The following is a 22101-nucleotide window of genomic DNA, read 5'->3' on the forward strand; positions in this document are numbered from 1 at the left end:
TTCTGGGTCCAGAGTGGAAGTAATTTTCATCCTGCCTTAGCTAACACTGAATAGAGCTGTGAACAGTAAGGCCACCACCTCTTCCTGGTGATTCTATTTCACCTATGCTCTTTACAGCTCACAATTCTACTAAACGAGCCTCTTTTCCATTATTTTTATTTCTTTCCATTCCCCTTCCCCAGCCATGCATTTCCTTCTACTTTCAGAAACTTAAGACAAGGTCCCTACAACCTTCTCTCCTGTATCCTCAAATGATCCAGACATAAATATTTTAGCACAGTCACCAGTGTATTTCTGAGGAAGTGTCTGCACAACCGGTCCCTTATTTATAAAGCTCACAAATGCTGTATGACCTGTAACGCTATACCAGCTAATGAACTCTCCCAGAACAGTTGACATGGAAGGATTTTACTTCCACTTCTCACAGGGAGAAAGATGGAGAATGAGAGACGATTACAAAGCAGAATATTTTAATCCATCTTCTCGGTGATCTTTGGGGGCTGTGTGCTAATATTTAAATTGAAAAGGAGGGAGGAGACGGACTGAGGATGGAGAGAAACGAGGAGGTGGGGGCGGAGCTAGCTCAGCCTATAAAACACCATGCTAAAAGGGAAGCACATTCGTGTGTGCCCGGGGCACTCTCCCGTAACCTAGAGAGATGGGGCAGTCTGTGCCGTGAGGACAGAGCTTGGAAGAAAGAAAACAAGGACGAGAAAACAAACGAGACATAAGAGGACATCTGGAGAAAGCGGAAGGCAGAAGACAGGGAGGGGAAAACAAACCCACAGCAGGTGGAAACAAGATCTAGAGCAAACCGGTCTGGTCCACAGTTGTTTTTCTGGAAGAGAAGAAAGTACTGAAGGATTGCTTTTTTTCCTTTCAGTCAACGAAAACTCTTATCTTCATCGTAAAAGAAAAGGCTAAGGGAGGTAAAGACAATCTTTGTTTTCTTAGGGGCACAGCTGAATGAAACCCAGACTAGGTCTTTGAAGCGTCTAAAATAAGCCAGTGCCTGGTACACATTGCAGAACCATTCTGGTCTCTGAAGATCTACATCCTCTTCAGGAAAATTCCAGCCGGAGTAGCTGGTACGGTTCTATTTTTATATTTTAATATCTATGCCTCTTTCCCCCCACTTTTAACAACCCTTTCCTTGTTTGTAAGCACGAGTGACAAGAAAGTGTCAATATGGAATAGGAAGATTTGCAGTTTTTTCTTTTATCTGCTTGAGTCTTTTTTAAGAGGGTAGGGGTGGTCCTTATTTCGGAAAAGGACATTTCAATTTGAAAGACAGTCTCTTAAAATATATTTGCACCCACACGTATTTAGAAAGAGAGATACCTGTCGGAGGTTGAAATCCAATGGGAAAGATGGAAAAAGGAGCCAGGCACCGAAACAACACTGAAAAGAACCACCCTGGTGGGAGCAAGTCGGACACCAGCCCTGAGTCTGGTTCTGGAGGGGGTGGAGTAGCCCTGAAGAAAGAGATTGGATTGGTCAGTGCTTGTGGTATCATTGTAGGTGAGTCCAATTTCATTTCCCATCCACCACTCCTCCCCTTCTCTGGTGGTCGTCCTCTTATGGAACCTATGCCCCCTTTAAAGTGCTATTTTTGCTTCCTACTCCCTTAGAAAAGGATTGTCATTCACCTGTGCCGTAACCAATCCCTGGTGGTCAAGTTTGCAGGTCTAGGAAGCTGTGTATGTCTTATATCTCTTCCTTCAAAGCAGGCTGAGCAGTTCTTTCCAGTGTTCATAGAATGGAGCAAATAGGGTTCACACACCTAGCTGATGGGGTCAGCATTGCCTGGGAGCTTGTTGGAAATACAAGTTTCCTGTCTCCACACTTTTTTTTTTTTTTTTTAATTTTATTTCTAGGAGAGAGAGAGAGAGAGAGACAGCGTGAGCAGGGGAGTGTCAGAGAGAGAGGGAGTCACAGACTGAAACAGGCTCCAGGCTCTGAGCTGGCTGTCAGCACAGAGCCCGATGCGGGGCTTGAACCCACGAACCGCGAGATCATGACCTAAGCGAAAGTTGGACGCTTAACCGATTAAGCCACCCAGGCGCCCCAGGGCTCCAGTAGTTTTTTGAGGTCTCATGACTTTGTTGGCTCTCTGTATTTTAAATTATTAGCACTGATGTGTAGCTACTCGTATGCTTTGGAAATACTTTTTAAAACCACGCTGATTACAAATGGAAGNACAGAGCCCGACGCGGGGCTCGAACCCACGAACTGCGAGATCATGACCTAAGCGAAAGTCGGACGCTTAACCGACTAAGCCACCCAGGCGCCCCTTCCTGTCTCCACACTTGAAGGTTGTGATTCAGTTGGCTTAAGGTGGGGTTAGGGAACCTGAATTTTTAACAGGCTTTCATGCAGCCATCTCTTTAGTAGGTTGGGGACTGTCTTTAAGCCATATTTAGTAGATGCTTTGTTGTTTTGTGTCCTATGAAACTGTGGGCCTAGAGGATGTGTAATAAAAAGAGCTACAACAGCAGTAATAATGCCTTGCCTTAAATAGCTTTTTTTCATCTTATGCAGCACTTTCTCTTTTTAAAGTAGATGTGACAGGGCTGTTATTACCATTTCACAGATGAGGAAATAAATTATGGAGAAAAGGAGAGACAGATTGCGCCTCTCTGTAAATATAGAGTTTGCAGTTTCTCTAGTTGCCTATGAGTCCGCCCATCTCCTAACATTCATGGAAGACCCTATGAGGCTCTCAAAAGAAAATAGGAGTAACTAGAATGATCAGAATGTGGAGTAAAGCAGGAACCAGTGGGTAAAATGGGTCCCAGCTGGAAGACTTTGAAGCTGGGGGGACAAAGTGTCCCTGAGAGTGCAGACATAGGCTACTCCAATCCTCGAACCACACACTACTGGGCAGAAGGTCCCAAATACGGTTCAATCTCTAAACAATACATCTTCCTCTTTCCAGAAAGGCCCTGGAGCTGGATGGGCAATGGCTTATTACTTGAGAGAGTGACCATTTCTTCTGCTGTTTTTGGTAGAGGGCTTAAAAGACTCTTCCCAGAGAATAGGGTAAGAGATAGTCAGGCCAGATATGTTTGTGTCATCTCTTCAAAGTTCCTTTTGAAGGCTTATCGTGTCCTATTGCCCATGAATCAGTGTTTCTGGATGAGCCCGTGTTACATGCAGTAGCACAGAGGCATTTTGGCACCCAAGCAATAGTGACATTGGAGAACCCCTTTGAAATCAAATAAAATCAGTACAGTATTCAGATAATCCTCTTCACCTCTACACCCAGACTTTGGTGATCATGTTATCTCTCCACTCTGTTTTCAAAATGGAATCTCATTTTATCTAATTCTCTGACTTTGGGAGGTTTTCCAGACATCTACAGTTAAAAGAAAGGTAATGTTATTTTAGAAAATTACAATCATGATCTGAATCTCTCATTACCTTTTCTTTGCTTCTCCTTTATCTCAATTGCTCAAAAAATGAGATCAGCAAAGTACTCGATATGTATAGCACATGCCAACTTATGGTCTATAAATAGCCCAGAGCCTGTTACCTCTTTCACCAGTTTGACTGATAGGATTAAGCATTTTCCTCCTCTTATTCATATGCAGATGTTACACCCTCTTGCACACAAGCACAATCAAACCTCCTTCCTGCTTCAGCCTTGCTTACCCACCCCTGTATATGTGGAGGTATTCAAAAGTGGGGGATATTTTCCCATACAATGAGGTAGTTCTTGTCTCTTTCTTCAACAGGTTTCTAAATGTTGAAGAAATACAGTCTTAGTTGGATAAATGTTACTACTGATTTGCCCAAAACCTCATAGATTGAGCTTCAGTGTGAGAATAGTCCCAAGATTCCCATTGACATTACAGTGACAAGAATAGTAATTCTGTGGTGAAGAGAGATCCCAAATAGGTGATTTCAGAGAAATCAGGATATTTTTCCAAAGTGTGAGAATCTTTGAAGAGTTAATAGGCACTATTTTACCTCCATTTAAGCTAGAGTGAGACACAGATTTTCTCTTTAGGGTGATATGGGAGCAAAATTTTTTCTGCTTTTGTCAGAGGAGGATCATCTGCTTCCAGGAAAAAAAAATTCTTCTTGCTTCCCCTCCTTCATGGCTGTTGAATGGCAGATATGCTGAGCAGAAGTCCTGTCCTCTTCTAGAAGGGTTTCTGAGTGGATGACAGGGATTCAAGGTTTTTCAAGACCAAATGCAAAAATAGAAATGACATTTTCCATGCAGAATTCAGTGATCTGGTGTTCAACATCAACACTGTGGAAGAAAGAAAACTGGAAGGCAAAAAGAGAACAGAAATTTCCTAAGTGGGTCAGGTGATACAGTATAGGAAAGTAGCATTTGCCCCAAATCTATCTCTCATACCCAATTAAAGGGATAAGTTAAACTAGATGTTTCATACAAGCTCATAAAATTTCATTAACAAGCATCATTGATGATATAAAGTAGGAATGATAGAATGGTAGGTGTTACAGGAATGTAGAATGAACTAATAGAAACCCATGCCCTAGAGTTACTTATAATCTGACTGGGGAAATGACATTCATTTATATTAAACAAATAATATTAAAATTTAATGATATAGTTGAGTTGTATAAGAGCTGAATAAGGGCAAAATTAGGTGAATAGTAGGAAGCACAAGGAGAGAAGTCTCACTCAGCACTAGACTAAAAAATATCTTGAAGGGTGTTGAAGATGGTATAGAGAAGAGGATTCTGGGAGATTTAATAGGTAAAAGTTAAACAACAAAACTGTTATTCCCTTGAGGGAAAAAAAAGAATCTTCTACATCTCTGAATCTTTAGTGCATAGCCCAACATGGAACAATAACTCAAATGATTGTTGGACTTAATTGGCTATTGGTCAAAAGTCTGAATATAGTAATAATAACAAGTGTTTATCTGAAGGACTGTTGGGAACCTGGCTTGAAAATCTTTAAGCAAGGAATGATTTCATCAACATAGACAATTAGGTTAGCCATTAAAAAAAAAAAAAAAGTTTTTAAGTAAGCTCTACTCTCAATGGGGCTTCAACTCACAAACCTGATATTAAGAATCACATGCTCCACTGGCTGAGCCAGCCAGGTGCCCCAGGCCATTTTAATTTTTAATATCACCTTTACCTTAATCTAACCAGACTATTGCTCTCCATGTACTTGGCTAATGAAATCTGTTGACAATAGATGAATGTATATTTCACTATGAATGCATAGTTCCCCCCAAATCTAAAGAGAGTGTGACAAAAAAGTGTGACAGAGCAACAAAATTCATCTAATGATAACAAAAGCACTGTTAAGAGCTTTCGTTATTTTTTTTAAAGACTTTAATTTTTAAGCTGTATCTCCATCCAATGTGGGGCTCAAACCTATAACCTCAAAATCAAGAGTTGCACGTTCCACTGATGGAACCCCCAAAAGCTATCATTATTAAGCACTTAATGCCAGAAACTTGTGCAGTTACCCAACATCATTATCCTATTTACCTTGACAATACCTGGCCTGGTAGACACTTATCTCTTTCTCCAGATAAGGAAATAGAGACTCAGATGGATAAACAAACTGTTGAAGATCACATAGCTAAAAAGTATTGAAGGCAAAGTTTGTCCAAATCCTGAATTGAACTTTTAAGCATTATTCTCTACTATTTCTGCTTTTATGTTCTAAAGGAAAGTTTTCCTTTAGATTGTGGGAGAGGTCCTTATTTGTTTATATATATATTTTTGGGTTTTTTTTTCTTTTTCTCTTTCTTGAGAACATGCAAACATGGAGGAGGGGCAGATGGAAAGAAAGAGAATCTTAAACAGGCTCCACACCCTGCATAAAACTTGCCCTGGGGCTTGATCTCACAACCATGAGGTAATGACTTGAGCTGAAATCAAGAGTCAGATGCTCCATGAACTGAGCCACCCAGGCACCTCTGAGATATTTTTATAAATAGTATTTATTGGGGTGCCTGGCTAGCCCAGTTGGTGGAGCATGCAACTCTTGGATCTTGGATCACGGGTTCGAACCCCACATTGGGTGTAGAAATTACTTAAAAATAAAATCTTTAAAAGAGTAAAACTAAAAGAGTAGTATTTATTGAGTTTTTACTAAATGCCCACAGTTCCTGTGCTATGAACTTCTTATGTATATTACCTTATTTAATCATGACCACAATCTCATGGAAGTAGATATCATAACTGTCTATATTTTTTATTAAAAAATTTTTTAATGTTTATTTATTTTTGAGAGAAAGATAGACAGAGTCAAGTGGGGGAGGGGCAGAGAGAGATGCAGAATCTGAAGCAGGCTCCAGGCTCTGAGCTGTCAGCACAGAGCCCCATGTGGGGCTCAGCCCATTAACCATGAGATCATGACCTGAGCCGAAGTCGGATGTTTAACTGACTGAGCCACCCAGACGCCCCTCTATTTTTAAACATGGGGAATTGAGTCACAGAGCTGCTAGATAATTTGCCAGGGGTCACACAACTGATTAATGAGATGGTCTGACTGCAGAGCCAAAGCTTTTAGCTATTCCTTATTTCTAATCAGTAACAGAGAGAGAAAGGAATAAGTCTACTGTGTATTTTTAGTGTGGGAGTGGGCCATAGGGAGGACGATAACTATGACATAAGAGCATCAGAACCAGGAATGACCATGGATGTCTGGTACTGAAAAGGTTGGGGGAAAACTTTTTTTTTTAAGGCCATTTGTCAACAAAAAAGTGTGGATACCTGTATAACCATCTCAAAATGGCACTGGGCTGGTTTGGAAAATTTTCAAGTCCAAAAGATTTTCAGACCCATGAGTTTTACACTTTAGAAAGTTTTACATTTTTAATCTCTAATATGATGTATTAACTTTCTAATTCCCAAAATGTCTTTTGGGTGTTAACTAGAGGGTTTGAGTGTAGAAATTTCTTATTTAGTTTGTACTTTAATTAAAAAACAAACAAACATGAAGGGATTAAAATTTGGTTCATTCAGGATGCAAACATTATTAAAACTCATTGTTCTCAGAGGAAACTCTGAGACAGAAGCCAAGTAGGAGGCTTGTCAAAACAAACACATCTTGGTTAATAGAGAAAGGCTATACCCGGCAGTGTAATCATAATAGTAAGTAGCTACCATTTACTGAGCACTACTATGCACTGATAGTAGTACCTGATCAGTGCTTTATGAACATACTCTTCTAATACCATTTAATTAGTACAGTTATAAAAAGGAAGGGTTTGAATGAATAAGTAGGCAATGACAGAGCCAAGATTCCCACCAGGTCATTGAACTCTGAAGCTATTCGCTTAACCAAAGCTCTCCACAGCATGTAGTATGGGGCAGCTGGGGACACGGATTCTGTTGCATGCTTCCTGCCTCCAAGAACCATGGAACTCAAGGAACAATTTGGTCGAGGCTGCTACTGGCAGGGCTACATTATGTTCTCCCAAAGAGCAGAGCTATGAAGATTGAGTGGCTAGCAGGAGACTCTTGGGATTGGGAGAAGAAAATAGGAACCCAGCAGGTAAAAAAGTGTGTCCAAAAAACAGAACCAAATGGCTCATCTTATTTAGAAAAGTAACAACAACAAAAATACCCTGTACCCAGATCAAATGACCTTTTGGGACAGGCTGGTACCATATATATAGCTTTTCTGAATTAAACTGGCTTATTAAAGTGGAGGTATGGGGCATACAGATTCGGGTTTCTCAAGTTGCCTGGCTACCAGGGTTTTTTGCTTCCCTCTGAGGGTTAATCCAGCATCACAGCTGCCTATAAAGAAATACCTCAGGAGTTTCTGTTGTTGCTCTTGTTTTGTTGTTAATGCTTGGGAGTGATAAGAGGGGTGTCAAAAGGAGCAGGCATGAGCAAATAATTCCAAGAATATATTCTGAACCCCAAAAACAACAACCATGCAGAAGCCCAGGGAACTAGGAATTGTTCCCTTGCAATCTTTAACTCTCGGCTGAGCATATAGAGCAAGAAAGACTATACCTTGCTCTCCTCCCAGAACATGCCTACAGAGGAGACCCCCTGAGTCCCTTCTCCCTGGAGATCTAGAAATGACAAACTGCAGGCTGCTCCTAGGGACAGAGGTGGGAGATGCTGGTTACTGTAGGATTACATTCAACACTTATTGGACATATTATATGCTAGATCCTGTGCTGAGCACTGGTCAATTTTATTTCTAAGAAGCAAAATTATCCTTCAGGTTTATTTTAAGCTATTGTATTTATAGAATGAATGAAGTTTGAGCTGAGAAGCTTTATTGATTACATATCATCCCTCATTCTTTGTCACAGTCACAAGTATTCCCATTGGTTTGCTCCCTGCCATAAATATCCTCAGCATTAGCACTGACGTCACTTCTGGAGAGAGGGTTTCACAATGTGCCGGAAGATATTCCAGGCACCCTCACACTGCTCTTCATGTGTGAAGGTGGATTATCCAGAGAGAGCACCCTTGCTCCAGAATTATCAGTGTACTTTTTTCATCTGTATATAGATTTTAAAGGTACCTGTCTGTATATCTATGAAATACATAAATGCTTTAGCTGCTTCTTTAGAGTACAATTCTGCATAGAGTATTTAGTAAGCAGCTAATACACTCAGATCAGGTTGCCTTAGAGATAAGGAGGCATTGTTAAGTAGGCTCTGATACTGGAGTAGAAGGCATATAATGAATTCGTCCATGATTTGTATCAGAGTGTTGTTGAAAGGGAAGAAGCATTGATGATGTAGCAGAGGAAGAAGGGCTTCGAAGAGAGTCTTAGGTTTGTAAACTGCTTGCCTATTTATAAGCTTCATAACGTGCAACAAGTTAATTATCAGTTTACTTACCTGTAGAACAGAAGTTTTTTGTAGGGTATTAAAATAAAGCTGGTATCCTATGATATATATTCAATAAATATTAGTTTCTTTCTTTCCTTGAGCTCCTCTTCCCCTCCCACCTCCAGTCCTCTGACACAGTCACTAATTCTTGTTCAGAACCTTAAGTTGGAAGGTGCCTGGGTGGCTCATTCAGTTGAACATCCAGCTCTCCAACTCTTGATTTCAGCTCAGATCATGATCCCAGGGTCATGGAATCAAGCCCTGAGTCAGGCTCTGCACTGAGCATGGAGCCGGCTTAGGATTCTCTCTCTCTCCCTCTCTCTCCACCCCGCCCCCACCCTTCCTTTGGCTCCTGCTTGCACATGTGCTGTCTTTCTCTCTCTCTAAAATAAAAAAAGAAAGAAAGAAATTTAGATAGGACTGATTAGGCAAAGAGAAGAACTGGCCAATTCAGTTCAAATCTGACCTGCTTATCAACCAGCCAATGCTTTCCCCTTCCTCCCTGCTGATTTGTGTCTTCTTACTCATCAGCATCCATCTTGTACTTCCCCTTTTCCAGGAAGCTTGTTGTGTGTGGCCCACACCAGTGACCTTTCCATCCTTGATATCTTGTCATATAGTGCAGTTGTTGTCAGCTAGCTCCATGTCCACTTACATGCCCTCACTTCATACAATTCATTGAGGGTAAAGACTGAGTCTTACTTATTTTCACATCCCTGAGTATGTGAAAATACTGGACATGGCTTAGTGCTTAGAAAGTATTTGTTGAATAATAGCATCCAGTTAAAAACAAATCATCTGTTGGAGATATTTCCCAATAATGTGAATATACTTAATGCTACTGAACTGTACACTTAAAAATGGTTAAGATGGTAAATATAATGTTATATGTTTTTGCTACAACAAAAGTTCTTTAGCTTAAAATTGAGTTATTCCCATGAACAGTAAATATTTGTGCTTGGCCTTAAAAAAAATCATCCAAGTTCCAATCTAAAAGGGACTTTAGGGATTAACCAGATAATGGCAATGAGGCTTGAAGTTAGAACAATGTTTCTCAATATCAGCACTGTTACCTTTTGGGCCAGATATTTTGTTGTTGTTGGAGGGCCATCACACGTATTGAATGATGGATGTTTAGCATCAGCCCTGGTCTCTACCAGTAGATGCCAGTAGCACCCCTTCCCCCAGTTGTAATAATCAAGAGTATCTCTAGTCATTGCCAACTGTTCCTTAGGGCTGGAGGAAGTGGTGCAAAATTGCCCTGGATGAGAACCACTGACATAGGAAAAACCTTTATCTGCTGGTGCCTTCTTCCCCAACAAGACAGAGAGATGCTGGAGGCTAGATGTGAATGTTAGTGGGTATATGTGAGGATGCAGCACTTGAAGCCCCTTAGGCTTTTCAGGGGCTGGTGGGTGGTGGTTGGCTCCGTCTTGCCATTAAAAATCCATGTGTGAACAAGTGCTTCTCAATTACCTTTTAAAGCAAGCATGTACAGAGTGGGTGCTCAATAAATACTTCTTGAGATGCAAGTACCTGCTGGCCGCCCACCTACAGCATCTAAAAATTATACCTAGACAAGCAGACAAATGACTCAGAGAATGCTTCATGGTCCTGGCTCTATAGCACTGTTTTGGAGCCAAGCCTCCAAAGCAAGCCCATTGGATTCTTCTAGAAATAGACTCTATTGCTACTGTTATAAATCCTAGCAATTCCTTATATTTGCTAGCATTTCACAGATTATAAAGTGCTCCCACAGATACATGACCTTCCCCCCCCCCCTTTTTCATATGTGACCTCCCTTGATTCCCATAACAACCCTGTGAGGTAGGCAGGGCAGGAGCAATTATTCCCATTCAGCAGGTAAAGGAAAGGGCTGTCAGAAAAATTCACAGCTTGTGAGTGGCAAAGCAAGGAATCAATGGCTCCAATTCTGAGCCTTCCACCCTTTTCATTTTCCAGTAAGGAATCCAGTAAGGTCTTGAAGCACCTTCCACATGTTTATTCTGCCAGAGATAGCAACTCTGCAGGGCATGTGTCAGAGTCTTGACCTGCTGTCACCCTGATGTAGCTATTTGTTTGATCCTGATGGGAAAGTGTATACAGGGCAGGAAACATGGTAAGCTTCCTGCTGTGAGGATCAAGGCCCCAACATACCCGACCCTGCTTGCACACTTCCCCCAGTTCTGAAAATCCTGAGATCTTCTCAGCCACTTTAAGGAAGAAGCATAAAGAAAGTTCAGCTGGATTTCTCTAAACATCGTAGAAATGGACAGAACCTCCAAGCCCTAGGAGGAGCTCTGATTAGACTCCAAGACTAGCATGAGCTATTAAGGAAGGCCAAAAAATTTTGGATTGGAATGTCTGTTGGGCCTTAGAAGTCTATAATTCCAGGCCCTAGGAAATTCTTTGATGCCTACAGCATTCTAGTATGGACATGCCTGGATGTGAGTAAGGCCTTAATAGGAGTCACATGAGTATTGGCCCACAAGTGGGGAAATCAAATTATATACAGCAAATGTGTATTTTCCTAATTCCAACATTTTTTTCTAGTGAAGACTTGCCCACTGATACAACTTGGCCCCTTTCTAATGGAGTGGTTTGCTTGACTTTTCTTTGACAGAAGAAGCCAAGCTGGGCCTCATTGTCCAGACATCCTAGGACCCATTTTTTACCAAAGGAGATCTTTATGATAAGGCGATTATATTACTAATTGGGGTGGATGAAAGGGAGGATTGAAACCTTGACTATACCAGATGAATGGGCATCTTATCCTTAAATGGTTTTATAGACAATGAGTCTAAGAGTAAAACAATGGAGAAAAACATCCCTATGATAATCAACTTTCTTCCGTCCTCTCATCAAGAAAGGTCCATAGTCAAGATAGAAAAGACCTTTCCCACCTCTCCTTTTTCAAAGCCACTCCAGAACAATCTCACTTGAACAGGGTCCAAGCGTAAAATCCCTCCAGTTAAAGTCTCTATTGTGCAATTTCTAGAGGAGAGGCTGTGTATAATAGTGGAGGAAACCCAGGCCAGGAGTCCAAGGACTTGGCCTCTAGTCCAGGCTTTGCTGCCTATGCAATATGTGACTTTGGCCAAGTCTCCTCACCTCTCTAAAACTCAGTCTTAGCAAAGGTAAATAGGAATGATAGTACTTGCCCTGTTCATCTGAGAAAGTGGTTCTGAGAATCAAATTAAGAAATGGATATGAAACTCTTTGTAAATCACTATCGAAGATGGTGCATTAGAAGGAAGGAATCAGGTCCGTGTTCTAATTCCTTAATAAGCATCTTCTCTTAATAAGCATTCCTTAATAAGTATCATCTTAGTAAAGCTGACTATTTCCTGGGAAAAACTTGAGGCTGTGTGACAGATTTAGGATCTAATCCAGTTACTACTAACCTACTCTGTGATTTAGACAAGTAACTACCTCTCTTGATCTCAGTTTCTTCATCCATAAAATAGGGACAGTAATACCTCTCTCATTTTTTTTCCCCATTTGAAAAATGGGACTAATAAAAAAAAAGAAAAATGGTTGCCCTATTTTCTTCCCCTATAAATTGGAGACAGTAATAATAGCCAGGCCACTCTCTTCAGCAGTGAAAGAAATGGCCTGTTTACTCATTTGCCCACAATACACAATTGACCTACTTTACAGGATTTGGAGGTTCCAAAGAAACATGTACATTAAATTGTTCTGTGGACATAAGTTCTAGATGGATGTCTGACATCATTAATTTAGTAACCATTTATGGAGTGTCTACTGTGTGACCCTTTAGAAGTGAGAGGAAGTAGTAAATAGTTGGCATTACTCTTGACTAAATGTAATGTGAATGTTCTTTCAACTCTAAAACACAGCTCTGTGTGACATTCCTTCCCCTGCAGAAGCTCCAGAGGCCACTAAGGTGGAGGAAATGTTATCTGATTCTGGTTTTCTAGGTAGCAGCTTCCTAGAATCAGAGAGACATTCCTCTTCTTCCTGTTCTCTAGCACTATGTTTTTGCTAACGTAATTCTTTTATTAGCTTTTATCTTCGTAATTTTAGTTTGGTCAAAATTAAGACTATAGGGCCAGGGGTAGAGTGCAGTTTTTATAAAATGAAGACTTTTGTCTCACTGTCAACCCATTATGACCCTCACCATCATCCCAGCAGCTCCACGGAATAAGAATGTTATCCAAGAATAAGGAAAGGCAGTTAAATAATCAGACTCGAAAAGGGCTGTTGGTGTTGCACATCCCATCTTCCAGCTGCTGCCTGCACCTGGAATTAGGAAGGGAGCACACACTCTGGAAATGCCAGAACAAAAGCTGGAGAACAGAAGTGCTTACTGATCCTCACTGCAATATTTGTTTTCCGAGAATCCTTGGTAGAACATTGACATTTCATTCCTGAGAAGACAGGATCTCTTTGATAACTAACGTTCACTCCCACTTCCTCCTTGTGACAGCCATTCCTGGCTCTGGGAAACACCTACCCATTCCTTCACCATCTCCCTTTCCAGCACCTTAAAGACCAAAGTCAAACCTTGTTTTTCTCTATACTGATTGTTTCTCTAACCCCTTGAACTATTTTATAACTCTAGCTATATTACTCTCTTCTTGGCTGGCTTTGAAATGCCTACAAATTACTTTTCTGATAAATTCCTGCTAGGCAAGGAGTTTACTATCACCTTTCAGCATTGTGAGCAGCCCCATCTCTTGTTCTTAGCTCCTGGCATTTGATGTCTTCCAGAGGAAAGCAGCACATTACATTTGGCAAGTTAAGTAAGTCACTTGCTAGGGTAACTGTGTCCTGAGTCTTGGTACACTACCAGGAGGTCTTTTAGTCTCCTCTAGCCTAACCTTCATGCAAAGCACATATGGAGGGTGGAGGAGACAGGGAGGCTGAACAATGTCCTTTTATTCCTATTACATAGGACTTTAAGTAAACATACAAGAAAAGGAACAGTCTTTAAGAACTAATGGGGTCCAGGGGCACCTGGGTGGCTCAGTGGGTTAAGCGTCCAACTTCGGCTCGGGTCATGATCTCCCGTTTGTGAGTTCGAGCCCTGTGTTGGGCTCTGAGCTGGCTGGAGCCTGTTTCTGATTCTGTGTCTCCCTCTCTCTCTGACCCTCCCCTGCTCACTCTCTCTCTCTCTCTCTCTCTCTCTCAGAAATAAATAAGACATTAAAAAAATTTTAAGAACTAATGAGGTCCAAAATTTCATTTTTCTGTCTCTCTTTGCCCTATGTTTAGATCACAAAGCTGAACATGAGGGATTGTTACTTCTTTTAGCTTCATCTGTGTGTGAAGCCCGGTTCTGTTGAGATAGACTATCCGCACAGAAGGAAGACAGGTTTGAGACAAATGTGCTTCCTTACCATCTGAATCTAGCTACAGATACTGTATGTCAGTCTCACAGTTGCTGCTGTCATACCTGCCTAGACCCCTTTCCTCTCCCATTAGTCATCTCATGCTGCAGTTTTTTTAGTGTGAGAAGCATATTCTTTATCCAAGAGGAATAAGATGTATTATTTTTTACATATAAATATTTTCTTCTTGTTCCCTTTGACTGAAATAACCAGATGCATGAACTTTGGTTTAGAAGTGAAACTTTCAGGACTGGACTGAGGTTGAGTTATGGTTGAGATCTGAAAGTCATTTTTGAAAGTTAAGTGTAAAATCTCATACTCTGTGTCTTGTTAAACCCAGATCTGATTCCAAACCCTCTGAGAGAGGTGTTGGGAGTTTCAGATATCCTCAGAACATTGTCAAAGTGAGCTGGCCTCATAATACTCCAATTCTTCATTTCTACCTGCATCCACTTAGTCTCTGCTTCTTCCCTTCGCCCTCAAAGAGCTTTCTTTCAAAGTATCTGTGCAGAGCACCCTGATCACCTTGAATCAAAAGAAGTAGAGGAAAGCTTGGGAGGAAGCATGTCAGGTGCTCCCCACTGTCTACTCCTCCCCTGCCCAATATACACTTCCCAGTAGTCAACTATTCCTTGCTACCCATCTCACCTCTCAGGAGAAAGCCGGCCTTTCTGCACACAGAAGCAGAAATAGATTAGTGGAAAATGCACTGGATTAAGCATCAGGAGACTGACTTCTAGATCCAATTTTACCCATCAGTAGCCGTGGAATTTGGGAAAAGTCACTTAACCCTTCTATGTCTTAGTCTCTTTATAAAATAAAGAGAGAAATACCTATTCTTCCTCCTCTTCCCAAATTTCATAAGGTTTTTGTGAGGTCGCATGAAACAATGGAGGGGAATGACCTTTGAAAGAATATAGTGCTGAACCTTTGCACGTATTGCACTCCTACAAACCACTTCCAAGCTACTAGGACTGTTTTTATAGAGTTATTTCGTATTTCTTACCAAGGGTGGGGCTGGCATGTCTGGGGTAAAAGCCAGCCTACAGGAGTGCTATCGATGCTCCTGGCTCTTAAAAAACCCCAGCCATGGGGTATGACCACAATCTATCCAAAATGTGTTGCCCTTAGGCTCATTTTTGAAGCTTTCTACTCTGCAGATTGTCTCTGAGAAGAGCTTGCTTTTCCAGTCCTGCCATTTCCAGTTAGTCTTAAGATTTTTGTTGCCTCAAGTAAACCATGGTACAGCGCAGTAAAAGGGTCTTGAAGTTCAATACCTGAGCCACTACTTGCTACCATGTGGACTTGACAATGCACTTGATATCTCAGACTGTAAAATGAGAGAAATTATATCTGACTCCATAGGGGTATCCTTAGGACCAAAGGAGACATGTAAATTATTATTAGACACCTGCCTGAAGGTGTGTTCCAAAGGCATTTTAGGATCAAACCAGAGATGAGACCACTCCTGCAAATGCCAGTCTTGCCAATTGTGCTGACTCACTGTCTTCCTTGGCAACTTTGGTGCTTCATGCAGGGAACATCATTGGCTCCGGAATCTTCGTCTCGCCAAAAGGTGTGCTGGAGAATGCCGGCTCTGTGGGCCTCGCTCTCATTGTCTGGATTGTGACTGGTCTCATCACAGCTGTGGGAGCCCTGTGCTATGCTGAGCTTGGTGTCACCATCCCCAAATCTGGAGGTGACTACTCCTATGTCAAAGACATCTTCGGAGGACTGGCTGGGTAAGAGGATCCCGAGAGGGCTGGGTGATCTAGAAGCCGAGGCCAGCAGTTTCCAGCATGCCAAGGAGAGCTAGAGAATAGGATTCCTCTTTTGCTTCCTCTCATGGTTACTAATGTAGCTGTGTGTCCCTTTGATTCTCCTGAGGATGGCAGAAGAACCAGGTTGTAGTTTTTACCTCTTTGTTGATCTCAGTGGGCAAGATTCTATAAGTGATAGCAAATTGAACTTATGACAACTCTGACCATAGACTCTCAGAGAAAGCACATCACAAAACAAAGCCCTTTTATTTGACAAATTAGAGTGAACACCTAAGAAATGGGTACCCTCTTCTCACACTGTCAAGGATGAGGCCTCCCAGCAGAGCCAGGCTCTGATCTTGAATTTCCTCAGCTTCTGCAGCTCTGCTACTGAGGAGCTGAGCCCTCACCAAGGAGCCAAGGATATGGAGGGAACTTTACCCCTCATCCTCCCACTCAGTGCCACCCCTGTGAGTTGCTTAGGTGGCCACACCCTAAGCATGTCCTGGCTGTCAGAATTCTCAGGCTGCCAATTTTATTTTCCACTGCTGGATGCTGGGGGCCAGGGCATAGAGAAGATATGATAAAAGGAGAGGGGAGAGAGAAGGAGTTCCAAGACGTGTGTTTGCACTAGCAGACACTTAGCTCCTCATCGTCAAACCACTTTATTGTCATTGCAGAGGGCCAGCTGTCTCATGAGAAGAGGCTGGGCTCCTCAGCACCCCTGAAAATGAAAATGAAATCCCACCCAGCTCTCCTTCCCAGTGACTTGCCCAGACTTCTCTTGATGACTAGTTAATCCCTGCCATGAATGTCATTAGGGACAGGGGTCTCTGTGGCTGTCTTGGGTCAAACTCTGTCCTATTTCCCTTTCAGGTTCCTGAGGCTGTGGATTGCAGTGCTGGTGATCTACCCCACCAACCAGGCTGTCATTGCCCTCACCTTCTCCAACTATGTGCTGCAGCCTCTCTTCCCCACCTGCTTCCCCCCAGAGTCTGGCCTTCGACTCCTGGCTGCCATCTGCTTATGTAAGTGCCATCTGGGCCTTGCTCTCAGGACAGCCTCTTTTGGCCTTCCTGGTGGCCCGCTTGTCTCTGGTTCTCCTTCCTCTCCCTCGTTCTTTCTTTCCCTCCTTTATTTCCACCCCCCTCTTCATTAATTTTCCTACATGAGTGCTTTGGATGAACTGATTCTGCATATAATTATCTGGTGTTAAAAAGAAGAAACTAGGGTGCCTGAGTGGCTCAGTCGATTAAGCATCCAACTTTGGCTCAGGTCATGATCTCATGGCTCATGAGTTCAAGCCCCAAGTTGGGCTCTGTGCTGACAGCTCAAAGCCTGGAGCCTGCTTCAGATTCTGTGTCTCCTTCTGTCTCTGTCCCTCCCCCACTACGTTCTGTGTATGTGTCTCTCTCTCAAAAATGAATAAACATCAAAAAATTTCAAAAAAAAAAAAAGAAGGAAGAAGAAGAAGAAACATAAATAGCTGCTCAGGGGCATAGTAATTTTCACTGGCAAAGTTCTTTACATCATACACAGCACTTTCACCTATATTATCTGATCTGAGCCTCATGACAAATCCATGAGGTAAGCAGGGCCAGTATTATCACTTACCTAGAGCAGGTAAGTACAAGAGTCAGGCAAATAAATACTCAAGGTGGCAGATCTCCTAATTCCTTCTCTTTCCAGTACATACACCATGGAGGCTCCCTGCTGCTTGTAGGAAGATTTTTTTCTGGCTTCATCTACCTTTACCTCAGTCTGCCAGCTCACATCTTAAAACTCTCTGGGTGTTTGTTTGTTTGTTTTATTTCTGAGAGAGAGACAGCATGAGCAGGGGAGGGTCAGAGAGAGAGGGAGACACAGAATCTGAAACAGGCTCCAGGCTCTGAGCTAGCTGTCAGCACAGAGCCCAACACGGGGCTCGAACCCACAAACCATGAGATCACGACCTGAGCTGAAGTCGGACGCTTAACTGACTGAGCCACCCAGACACCCCTCTTAAAACTCTCTGGGAGGAGAGTGTAAAGCTGTGTGTTGGAGAAAATAAATGCATTGTCTGTGGTCCCTGCCCTTGATATGCTTTCTGCCTAACTGAGGAGAAAAGCCACAGAAACAGATTCTGTAGTGAGGATTCAATTGCAGTAAAATTTCAGAGAAGGGACAGGGGTGCCTGGGTGGCTCAGTCCATTAAGTGTCTGAGTTCTGCTCAGGTCATGATCTCACGGTTCATGACTTCATGAGTTTGTGAGTTCAAGCCCCAGAGTCCACTTCAGATCCTCTGTTTCCCTCTCTCTCTGCCCCCACCCTTCTCTCTCTCTCTCAAAAATAAACATTTTTTAAAAATTCAAAGAAGAGGAAAAGATGTCTGTGAGCTGGAATAGGCTAGAGATTTGTATAGAGTTCTGCAACTTGTATTTTTAAGAATCTCAGGGATCTCAATAGATTGAAATGTTTTATATATTTTAACCAAAAACTAATTTTTAAAGTAAATATTTGGATTTTTTTTCAGAGACTCCACTTTTTGGAATTAACATGATCCTTGCCTTCCCATACCTTTCAACACACATACACTTAGCTGAGGACAGTGACCAACTGAGCCACCTCTTTTCCCAGATCTTGACGTTTTCCTTCTGTCAGGCTGGTGGGAAAGAGGAAGAGGAATCACTTGCCCACCCCAAAGCCTCTCACAGGGGTAAAATCCTTGGCAAGCATTCCCTCTTTGGCAGTGTTATACAGCTTTGGGATAGACCCCTACCATCCAGGCAGGTTGTACTATGGAGCCAAGATCCTTATCTGGGATATATTCCCTTGTGCTTGGTCAGGCCTGCTCATGGCCCTAGAGGCAAAGGAATGTGGACTCCAGAACCAGGTTCCCTGAGGCTGTATCTCTGCACCACTTTCTAATTGTGGCAAGTGCTTGGCAAAGTTCCCCACCCCACCCCACTGTGAGATGGAAGTTATAATCCTGCCTGCACAGGAGGTCATGGTTGTAAGGATTGAATGAGATAATAAATGTTCTTAGCACAGGGTCACGTAGTCACTGAGGGTGGTTACTCAGTCCTTGCTTGCTAGCTGGATCCAGAGCTGGGAAAGGTATGGGGAGGGGGAAGGTGGCGTGGGAATGCAGGAAGAGTTACTATTTCTGCCATCAGACAGGTTAATGAGGGTAGGAAAGGGGACCACATAAGTGCTGGCCACTGCTATTTCAGCGTCTCGTGCACATAGCCTCAGCTTCCTTTTTCCTGCTGATACTGCTAAAGTATCTCAGACAAGAGGCCACCCTTGCTCTCTAACAAGAAATTGAGAACTATGAGACTGGTCACTCTGTCCCCACAGAGAAAAACCAGACCACAGGGTGGAGTTCCCTTGGCAGCTGACCCTACAGCCTCTTTTGCCTTCCCCCAACCTACCAATGGTAGGTAGGCCCTTGTGCCAAGGCCCTCTACAGTAGTATAGCCCCATAGATACCTCCTCAGGCCAGATAGGGATGTCTCCTGCCTATGGCCCAGCTCTAGAAAGACACTTGTGCAGTGTCCCCTCCACAGCCCACTTCTTAACTGGACGCTGCTAGCACCAAGCCAAGGAGGAATTTAGAAACTCTGATGACAAAATGACAAAGTCCTCTCCTCTCCCAATTCCTGCCATCAAAGGTTCAATAAAGCTTATCTGACCTGTCCTCTGCCTCCTAAGTAGCACTGCGGGGAGATTATCTCGAACTTAACATTGGTCAATCTTGTCCTCCAGAGACAGGAATTTTTCAATGTCCTTGAGCTAGGTATTCAAGTACTTTTTCCACCCTCATAAACAGAAAAATCTAAAACCCAAGCTTATTTCTCCTTATTTCTTTTGGCAGAAATGGAAAATAGCTCCTTACCTAACCCCATGTGCTACCTTACCTGCTTCTTCCCAGATGTGAAGGCCATGTGGAGCCCACGACCCCTCTCCCTGCAGGGGTGAACATGCAGACTTAGCCACACACTCACACTTTCTCTCCAGACATTCCCAGTTGCTTTGAGTCTGTGCAAAGAAAGGTTCTGTTTTCTGGTTTGTTGAATACTATTTTTTCTATTTTCTTTTGGAATCAACTTCTGTAGGCCCTCTAATCATCTCTTAAGGTATCCAATGAAAAAGGAACCAACTGTCTGGAAGGCTTGATGGATGCTACTTCTCTTAAATGCTGTTATCTTTTATTCCAGCACCCTGTCTTCTTAGCAGGTGCCAGACAAGCCAGCTGTGTAAAAATAAGCCCAGTGTTCTTTGGCAATAGAGCCAAGAGTGGCCCAGTCCAGCCAGGTTTTAGAGAGAATCAGTAGAGAGCTTGGGATGGTGTGAATGTATTGAAATAAGAAGCTCTGCTTTCTGCTGTGTCATTTTGGCATACTGATGACATGCCTGACCCACTGTAGGATGAGAATTTTTAAAGGAAAAGCCACCCACTGGGAGAGGTATATCATGGAGGAAGCTGAAAGACTGGGCAGGGAGCCTGGCAGGGAGAGCCCCCATGGGCCCCTGGCTGGAGTTGGCTGTGGGAGGGAGATGAGGTCAAGTCTGGTTCTGTGGTGGGGCCAGAATAGATCGGATGAGAAATGGCTGTGGGATGACCAGATGGGGGTGGAGAGGTGGAGAGAACCTGCTGTAACTGGCTTGCCTGCTAGGAGCCGGGGGAGGCGGGGGGAATGGAACTGCAGATCTGGATCTGCTTATGCAACTGCAGCTGCCACTTTGAGTTCTTCTATTATGTAGGTCAAAGCTGATTATTCACTGCTGAGTCAGCAGAATATCCCTAGCCACCAGGCAGTAAAAAAAAGAATATATTTTACATTCTAATTAAATGAAAAGCCTTTCTCCCTTCTCCAGAGCAGGAGGAAGGACTTAAGAAAGGGGGGGAACAGGAGGTGTTGAAACTTGGCTTTGATGCCTTCTTCTGTGATGTCCTTGAGTGTCTCTCTTTTCTTTCTTTGTCTTTTTACTACTTTATAAATGACTATATTCTCTTGGTAAAAGATTCAAGTAATTATATAAAGATAGTCTACTGTGAAAGCTTCCCTTTATCATCACAAGTCTCCCCTGCCCAGTAGCTGTGCTAACAGTGGATAGGTATCCTTCCAATTCTAAATAAAATGCATCTCTGCAGGTATGTGTCTGGAAATATAGAGAAACATACTGACAGGTTATTTCTGCAGCTTGCTCCTTTTATCATTTAGCTATATCTTTCAGCTATTGCCTGAGTTTCTAGTTATAAGCAAAGTGGTCCCAGTGATGCTGAAGGAGCATCAGGCGTTCTGGGGTCCCCCATTTGTGCTTCTTGCTTCCTAACTCTGGGTTTTCCTTTGGGATCTGTCTCCCTCTCCTTGGGACTGGGCCACCTTTCACTCAAGCAGCTCCTGGCCTCCTTCCTCTCTTTGGGGGCTAGGGCCATGTCCAGGAGGTAAAGTAGAATTTTTTTCTTCTCACTCAAGTACTTTTCCCCCATGAATGCCTGTACTAAAAAACTCTCCTTCTCCTTTCTCACCCTGAGGGGACAAGAGTGCCCTGCATGCATTTCACAAGTAAAAAAATGCTTCTTGTCTTGTTTTCTATCTTTCCACTGAGATTCCTAAGAAGCTAGTTTTTTAGGGCTTCAAATTTCTCCTTCTCCTTCTCTTTCCCTCGTCCTCCTCCTCTTCCTTCTTTTTCATCTTTTTCTCTTTCTCCTTTTTCTTCTTCCTTGAGCATCTTGAAAGAGAAAGGGCTTTACTATTTGTATAACTTTTAACTCTGAGTTGCTCTGCAATTCCTCTATGGAAAGTTCCAGGTCCTTGATGCAGGATGCTATGATAGATAACACGTGTATTGTTTTGCAAGTCTCTTGCAAATTAATCCCTTGACATCAGACGGTTCTAGTCTTTCCTAATTTCTAAATCCCTTAGTTTCGGCTCATTTTCCTTTGAGGTTTCTTTGACATTCTCTAACCCCAAATTTATCTCTATGCACTAAACCTGTTGCCTCAGATGCCTGGACAGCTTTGCTTTCTTGCCCTCCTTAATTCCCAAAGTTCTCTGGGTGTCTCATAATCTTTGTATATATGAATCCAGAAAAACACAGACTGCCCAGATTTAATCAGTGTATGTCCCAAGTTGTCTTCTTTCCCCATACATCTTCTAGCTAGCTAGTATTTAAAATCTAAGTACAGTTGAC

At 42.6% G+C, this 22101-nt stretch overlaps 1 protein-coding gene across 3 annotated transcripts in view; it reads left to right on the forward strand.

The window, feature by feature from the left end:
• Positions 1-634: 634 nt before the first annotated feature.
• The window catches only part of SLC7A8 (solute carrier family 7 member 8), a 51842-nt gene continuing 30375 nt past the window's right edge, over positions 635-22101 (forward strand). The window contains exons 1-4 of one of the 3 annotated variants that reach the window (XM_039245167.1): positions 635-1088; positions 1330-1521; positions 15699-15903; positions 16798-16949. In XM_039245167.1, coding sequence (XP_039101098.1) covers positions 1362-1521; positions 15699-15903; positions 16798-16949 — 517 coding nt within the window. In that variant the 5' untranslated portion in view covers positions 635-1088; positions 1330-1361. Of the gene's footprint in view, positions 1522-15698; positions 15904-16797; positions 16950-22101 lie in introns of all 3 variants that reach the window. The other 2 variants (XM_039245171.1, XM_039245168.1) reach the window with 2 other exon arrangements.

The sequence above is a fragment of the Hyaena hyaena genome, unplaced genomic scaffold, assembly GCF_003009895.1.
Source record: "Hyaena hyaena isolate Hyena2069 unplaced genomic scaffold, ASM300989v1 scaffold_256, whole genome shotgun sequence".
NCBI classification, from domain to species: Eukaryota; Metazoa; Chordata; class Mammalia; order Carnivora; family Hyaenidae; genus Hyaena; species Hyaena hyaena.